The following is an 8,588-nucleotide window of genomic DNA, read 5'->3' on the forward strand; positions in this document are numbered from 1 at the left end:
GGCGACCTTGACGCTGATGAGAAGAAGAAGAATGGCATGCAGCTAATTGTTTCAAGTCAAGAGCGACATATATAGTGATCCTAAATCTTGATTAATTGTTGAATTGCAGTTAGAATAGAGGAAATCCAGTTTGGCTGATGAATCATGCAGTTGAGACAAAACAATTCCTGATCAACCACGTGGATCGTTATGAGAGCATCCACCCAAATTGTTAGGGTACTTCTAAATAATATTGATATTGATGCCCCCACTTCTCTATCATTCTTTAAATATCTTATTATTTAAATATTCTAAATTTCATAATTAAATATTTCATCAATTAAATATTTATGGTCTCATTCATCAAATATTCACTCGATATATAAATCATATTAAATTAATAAAACACATAACGATAAACTATAATTAATAAAATAAACATGGAACAGATAAAATAAATCATAGAAATTAACTACATGTTCAATTTTTTTCAACTGTTCACATATCGTTAGATGATTTTGAAATTGTTCATCTGTCATATCTCGTGTGTCCATTACGAAGAGTTGATGTGCTTAAACGAGTTGGTCCTATTATTATTATTATTATTATTATACTCTTCCAAATGTATCACTTTCTTATTGCTCCAACATTTATTCGTTTGAACGTTTGATCTTGTTTCTTCTACTGTTCCGTTTTTTTTAATTTAATCGAATTAAAAAAAATAACAAATAATGCTAGCCCATCATTTTTGTAGACCTCACAAGAGAAAAATTATCGGACACTAATTTGTACCCAGTGATTTTTAATCACCCCTCAAATATCCTCATAATGAGAAATATTTAAGAGGAGGATATTTAGAAAAATATTCCCACTAAATATCTCCATTAAACATGCTCCAAGCTATATAGCAACTTTGAATTAATTAATAGTACAATTATGCATGCAGCCTCTGTTTTCCTTTCCTCCCTTTCAATCTCCTAAATAAAGAATATTCAACATGGGGGGACATATATCATGAAAAATATCGTAAGATAAAAATCGATTTATGGTTAAATATCTACGCATGTTACTTCGATTGATATGATAAATCTATTAACAATTTTTAAAATTAATGAATATATCATTAGTTAAAAGTATAATAAATTTATCATAGGGAAAAAAATTGGCATGTGTCTATTAACTGCTGGCATGTTAACTAGCTGATGCAAATTAAAAATGAGATCGTTCTATAATTACTTGTATTATTTTTTTATACGTATAAGAGCAACTTCAATCGGTGCCCTTTTATATCATTTTGGTGTAAAAGGGATACCATATTTTCTCCAATGGATACCTTAAAATTTACACCAAAATGGTGCAAGTGAACAGGGCAGCACCAAGATAGTGCTGCACTGTTCACTTGCACCATTTTGGTGCAAATACGTATTTTTTTATTATAATATACTATATTCTTAAATTTATATTTAAAATATTCTTAAATATTATAAATTAATATTATTTAATTTAATTGAATTTATTATGTAAATTTAATATATTATAAATTTATATTAGTTATTAACTTAAATAATTAATATTTAAAATATTTGTTATATTACTAAGATTATCAATATATTAAAATTTATAATATTGATAATTTCATAACAAACACACAATTAAACATTTAAAATTTCAAAATACATAACACATAGTCCATCATACAATTTAAAGATGTCACAAACACTAAACATACATTTAAATAACTACAATAACATTGCAACACTAAACAAATCAATGTTTAATATTCTGAAAAATTACCTCCTAATAAACCACCGAAGTAATCATAAAATTTACCGAACCATTAAAAGGATCTTGAGATCCTTGTTCTTCTTCTTGAGACGAATTGATCCTAGATGCTTCTCCTTGATGTGGAGTTGATTGAGATTTTTGATTTTAGTCCTCTTTTGCATAATTCTGACTTGTTCATCGCGAATAAATTCACGTATTATCGGATCAGCAATGGTATTCAAATATTTGAATAAAATTTTATTCTCTTCCTTGAACATAGCAACATTGGTACTTAGATCCAACGCCGAAACAAGTTCGTCATTCTGTGAAACCATTTTACTGAATTGTTGTTCATTCTTTCTCTTCAGTTTTGCTTTCTTCACCCCAATAGGTCGTTTAGTTGAAGTACTACCACTGTCTGAATCAGTGATGTTAAGATTAAATGAAGAGACATGTGGAGATGAAGGTGAATAAATATCTTTCTCGAGATTATATGATTGAGAATAATCAGCTTGAGCAGTTTGTCCTTGCACTCTCGTATATGTAGCTTTGACGTTGTCACTGTTGAATTTCTCAATACCTTGAAGAATGCTCCACACATGCCCAAATTTGAAGCCCTTTGAGTAATTAGGATTTTGTACTAATAACATTTGAGCATGATTCATCTGTAAGAAAATAATACAATTATGGAACAAAATTAATAACTAAATTAGATATTCAAAACAACTTGGATAGTCTACAAAAGAACTAATGAAAACAACTTACAATATCTTCCTCTAATGCTCCACTTGGATTCAATTCTTCGATTTGTCGTATGCAACCCTTCAATTTGGAAACAACAGCAATCATAGTATTCATTCTTTTTTGTAAAGATCTTCTCGATTGCTCTGAATTTTTAAAATTTGGATCTTGATTATACTCTATCTCAACTCTTGCCCAAAATTAATCCTTTTTATGGTTGATTCCTATGATTGGAATTTGGGAAATATGAAGATATACATGACATAAATGTTTATCTTCTTCAACTGAGTAGGATGATGAACGAGAATTTGAACTCATTTTTTTCAAGAGTAAAGGTGCATTGTGATGGCCATGTCTAGTATGCCATTATATAGGAAAAAATTATGTGCATTGTATAAGATTTGTGTGTGCATTGTGTTGTCCCTTCATCTGCAAAAATAATAATATTGTGTGTGCATTGTGATGTCCCATCTCCTAAAAAATAATAGTGTTGTGTGTTCATTGTAATGTCCCATCTCCTGAAATAATTATAATAGTGTGTTCATTGTGATGTCCTGTCATCTGCAAAAATAATAGTGTTGTGTGTTCATTGTAATGTCCCATCTCCTGAAATAATTATCATGGTGTGTGCATTGTAATATCCCGTCGTCTGAAAAAATAATAATATTGTGTGTGCATTGTGATGTCCCATCTCCTGAAATAATAATAATGATGTGTGCACTGTGATGTCCCTTCATCTGCAAAAATAATAATGTTGTGTGTGCATTGTGATGTCTCATCTCCTAAAAAAAATAATAGTGTTCTGTGTCCCGTCATCTGCAAAAATAATAATTATCATTGTGATGTCCCGTCGTTTGCAAAAATAATAATGTTATGTGTGCATTGTGATGTCTCATCTCCTGAAATAATAATAATGATGTGTGCATTGTGATGTCCCTTCATCTGCAAAAATAATAATGTTGTGTGTGCATTGTGATGTCCCATCTCCTGAAATAATAATAATGATGTGTGCATTGTGATGTCCCTTCATCTGCAAAAATAATAATGTTGTGTGTGCACTGTGATGTCTCATCTCCTAAAAAAATAATAGTGTTGTGTGTTCATTGTAATGTCCCATCTTTTGAAATAATTATAATAGTGTGTGCATTGTGATGTCCCGTCATCTGCAAAAATAATAGTGTTGTGTGTTCATTGTAATGTCCCATCTCCTGAAATAATTATCATGGTGTGTGCATTGTGATGTCCCGTCGTCTGCAAAAATAATAATGTTATATGTGCATTGTGATGTTTCATCTCCTGAAATAATAATAATGATGTGTGCATTGTGATGTCCCTTCATCTGCAAAAATAATAATGTTGTGTGTGCATTGTGATGTCCCTTCATCTGCAAAAATAATAATGTTGTGTGTGCATTGTGATGTCCTATCTCCTAAAAAAATAATAGTGTTGTGTGTTTATTGTAATGTCCTATCTTCTGAAATAATTATAATAGTATGTACATTGTGATGTCCCATCACCTGCAAAAATAATAGTGTTGTGTATACATTATAAATACATACCATAACTGAAAATAATTCAATCACATTCTTTATCTCAAAAAATGAGTGCTAGATTTGAAGGTACATCAAATTTATCATCCTCAAGATCTGAATATGATGATATATTTGAAGCACACAGAAGGCTTATCACTCAAGCGATCTACCGAAACAATCAGGTCATTTTGAAACATCTGAGTAAAGAAAGCAACAAAGTTAAACATCAAGGATCTATTCCTAGTCACATAGTGATCAATTGTAATAGAGAAGCTGTTGATCGTAATCTATTCAATGATTACTTTGCCGAAAATCCTACATATAATGCTGCAATGTTTCGAAGAAGATTCCGGATGGGAAGAAATTTACTTATGCGTATTTTTAATGAGGTTAGTAATCATGATAATTATTTTGTCTAGAAAAGAGACGGAGTTGGAAAACTTGGTTTGTCAGGTTTACAAAAAATGACAGCTGCATTTCGAATATTGACATATGGTGTACCGGTAGACGCTACTAATGAGTATATCAAAATAGGAGAATCAATTGTCATAGAAAGTGTGAAAAGATTTTGTCGTGCTGTTATTGAAGTATTTGGAGAAAAGTACCTGCGATCACCCAATGCTAATGATGTTGCCAGGCTTCTTCATATTGGTGAGCAGCGTGGTTTTCCTGGTATGTTGGGTAGTCTAGATTGCATGCATTGGAGGTGGAAAATTTGCCCAACAGCATGGGCTGGGCAATATTCTGGTCGCAGTGGAAAGCCAACAATTATTCTAGAAGTTGTAGCTGATTATGATCTTTGGATATGACATGCATATTTCGGTTTACCTGGATCTAACAATGACATTAATATATTGGAGTCTTCTCATCTTTTTTCTAACCTTGCTTAAGGTATTGCTCCCCCTGCTCGTTATGTCATTCAAGGAAAAGAATACAACATGGGTTACTATTTAGCTGATGGTATATACCCAAAATGGTCTACACTTGTTCAAACAATTCAAGATCCACGCGGTACAAAGAATAAGTTGTTTGCAATGAAACAAGAGGCATGTAGAAAAGATGTTGAGCGAGCATTTGGAGTGCTCCAATCACGCTTTGCAATTGTTGCAGGACCTTCACGTTTTTGGCAGAAAAATATTTTACATGATATAATGACTTCATGTATTATTATGCATAATATGATAATTGAAGATGAGCGCGATATGAATACCTCAATTGTACTTGATCAAGGTGAAGTCTCGTTGGCTGCAGATGTTGATACAACAGTAGATGACAATACCCGATTTCAAGAGTTTCTTGCTAGATATGAAGGAATCAAAAATAAAAATGCTCACTTTGCCCTTAGAAATGCATTAATTGAGCATTTGTGGGAACAATTTGGTAATTCTGATAATTAAGGTTCATAATGATATATTATTAATGAAGTGTTATTTGTATTATTAATAGAGTGTTATTTTTTTGTGAAAATATTTTAAAAATTTTATCTAAATTGTTTATGATTGAGTATTATCTTTAAATATTAAATATTAGTATGTTTATTAAATTATTTCTAACAAAATTACAAAATACTAACTTTAATTTTCTTGTAACTAAAAACATAATATCATAAAAATTAGTTATCATGTACAATAATTTTTTTAATTTTAATAGTAATTATTATCGTAATAAAAATATTTAACAAATTAATATGTATGTTGATAATAAATTATAAGATGGAAAAATAGAATATTCTAAAGAATATTCCTTTTAGTGTATGAAATGGTGTGCATTGGTTGGAGTTGGAAAATTTTTTGGTGCTCAAATGACACTAAATTGGTGTTGAAAGTGCACCAAAATAGGTTTTGTGGTTGGAGATGATCTAAGCCCCGAAACTCTATCTGCCATCTACAGCTTATATATCTATCAAAATGTTCCACTTCATTCAACTCGCCTATTATTATTATTATTATTATAAATAGTTTGCACCTCCAGCTTACACCGACGATTCAACTGGCCTGTTAGATTAGTCGATTAGAGATACCCCGTACAGACGTGATGCATCATAAACATTCAAAGAAATAATAGAAAGATTAGATTTGATAAATATCTTGGGAATTAATTTTTAAATGTGTACAAGTTGTTGGACCCCATGAGTGTTCTGATGTGATCAACCAAATTAGGCTAGGTCCTGCTTGTTATCTGATCCATGTGTCTAAGTGTGCAGGAACTTAGGAGCGCAGGAAGTCAAGCAGAAGACGCAGCTAGCGAGAAGGACAGCAAGGGAAGGGAGCCGACGGGCTCAGTGTGTCCGAAGGACGAAAGAGCTGCGGAAGAGTACACCGGTAGGCGAGAAGAACATGCGCGACGTTCAAGGGGCGTAAAGCTGGGACGGAAGACTACTCGAGGAAAAGGCCGGAAATTGGGTTCGGGTGAGCCCTATTTCGGTTGGCCGTAATCACCCAATCAATCGAAGCTTCAGAAGGAGAAAGAAAATCAAAAGGAGCTGAAGAAGCTAGCCAGAGGCGCCTTCAACCAATGCTGAAGGCACCTCGGCTACCTATACTGTATGAGGTGCCTCAGACAGCTTGGAGGCGCCTCATACCCAGTCCGAGGTGCCTCCAAGGCAATTTGAGGTGCCTCAGACCCTGTAAACTTAAACGTTTGGATTCGGATAAAGTTTTATCCGGTCAAACTATTAGAGGCGCCTTGACTCTTGTTGGAGGCACCTTGGACCTATGGTATAGACTTTCCAGGGGCTATAAAAGGACCCCTGGACCTAGGAATTAATCATCATTCAAGCAATCAACTTTGTATTCATTCCTAGCAATAGTTCTGAGCTTCTAAGTGTGTAAAAGGCTTCTTCGCCTTCAGAGAAGGAGATCGTTAGTGCGCTTTTCATCGCCTTGAATTAACAACCGTCTTGGTTGTAACCAAGTCAACTTCTGGTCTTCTCTAATTCTTTTGTTTTATTATTTTATTATTATTGCTATCTATTTTGAGTTGAAAGTCTTGAGGAGGGTATACTTTTATTTTGCAGGTAATTCACGCCCCTCTTGCCTGCCCCGCTGCACTAACAAGTGGTATCAGAGTCTGACAGCCTCAGAAGGACTAACCACCGACTGAAGTACAAAGATCAAGACGATGGCATGAGTGAATATTCATCCCCCGAAGTTCGACAAAGACTTCGCTACATAGAAGCAAAGAATGGAGGTATTTTTTTAAAATAGATTTCGATATTCTTATTACTATGAAATATGGTTTTGCAGCTCCAAAAGATAAAGAAGAGTACCAATGGATGAAGGAGGAAGCAAATTTCGTCGCAAACGGAAAGGAGGAATTTCACCTGCTCAGTGTTCTACCACCCCAGGAGGTAAGTCGGATCGGAAGCTACGACTCCGCAAAAGACCTATGGGAAAAATTCCTAGAACTTCACGAAGGTACCTCAGAAGCAAAATTGGCAAGGCAGGACATCCTCCGGACTCAGCTGACAAATCTCCAGATGAACACCGGCGAGAAGGTAATGCAACTCTAAGCGAGGATCAAGGAGATGATAACTCAACTCAACAACCTCGAAGAATCGGTAACAAACCGAGACTCGATCCGATACGCGCTCAACGCCTTCCCCAGAACTCCTGAATGGGCATCCTTAGTAGATGCTTACTATATCTCTAAGGACTTTGAGGTAAGTAGTTTAGAAAGTTTGTTGTCTACCTTCGAACTTCACGAGTCTCGACTTGCAGAGCCTAAACAAGTAGAGAATTCGAACCTCAACATTGCCCTACAAGCCGAAAATGACGATCCCGACTCTGAAGTGTCGATCGACGAAACCGAAGCAACGCTACTAGTAAGACATTTCAATAAATTTCTTAAAACTAATAAATTTCGATCACAGTCGAGAAAGCATCAGCGCAACAGAAGAACGGTCCGGTGGTACAATTGCAATGAAGAAGGGCATATCAAGGATGACTACCCAAAAATAAAGCAAAAGACAAAAGACAAGGAGAAGGTAAAGTACAAGTCAAATTCTTCCAAGCACAAAATCCTAAAGGCCATGTGGGACGATTTAACGTCCTCTGAATTTGAAGTCGAAGCCTTCTCGGGACTAGCGCTGATGGCGAACCACCAGCTAGAAGAAGAGTCAATTTCAGAAATGAGAATAGATGAAGGGGGAGGAACATCAGAAGAGGAATGCTATGATGAAGGGGGAGCATCACAAAGTAAGGTAAGCAAGGTACGTGCTCTAAACCCTAAACAGTTGTTTCAATTTATTAAAGCTCTTTCTAAAGACTTAGCTGAATCAGAAAAAGAAATTGCTAATTTAAATAAAATGTTAGTTAATATGAAATCTGAAAATGATGAATTGAAACTCCAAATTGAAAAGTTAAAATTTGATGTATGTTTAAAAACTAATATTTTTCAAAAATCAAAAATTAAGGTTTATGGAAAATTAAATTGGTATATAAGAAAATATCAGGGTCAACTTAGAAGAATACCTAAAGGCTATATACCCCCTAAGTTTTTAACTAACCCTGTGGCAACAAATCTATACTAAGTTCCAAAATCTTTAAGTTAAGACTTTCAGAAGAAAATTAA

The 8,588-nt window shown here is 34.1% G+C and overlaps 1 protein-coding gene and 1 pseudogene across 1 annotated transcript; one reads left to right on the forward strand and one right to left on the reverse strand.

The window, feature by feature from the left end:
- Positions 1-1,805: 1,805 nt before the first annotated feature.
- Positions 1,806-2,592, reverse strand: LOC122039961. Its single transcript, XM_042599367.1, has 2 exons — positions 2,509-2,592; positions 1,806-2,408 (listed from the first exon to the last, which is right to left on the reverse strand). The coding sequence occupies exons 1-2, from the start codon at positions 2,590-2,592 to the stop codon at positions 1,806-1,808; spliced, it is 687 nt and encodes a 228-aa protein (XP_042455301.1).
- Positions 2,593-4,084: 1,492 nt separating this feature from the next.
- LOC122039971 lies at positions 4,085-5,413 on the forward strand (annotated as a pseudogene).
- The last annotated feature ends 3,175 nt before the right edge of the window (positions 5,414-8,588 follow it).

This window comes from Zingiber officinale, chromosome 1B, assembly GCF_018446385.1.
Source record: "Zingiber officinale cultivar Zhangliang chromosome 1B, Zo_v1.1, whole genome shotgun sequence".
Classification (NCBI taxonomy): Eukaryota; Viridiplantae; Streptophyta; class Magnoliopsida; order Zingiberales; family Zingiberaceae; genus Zingiber; species Zingiber officinale.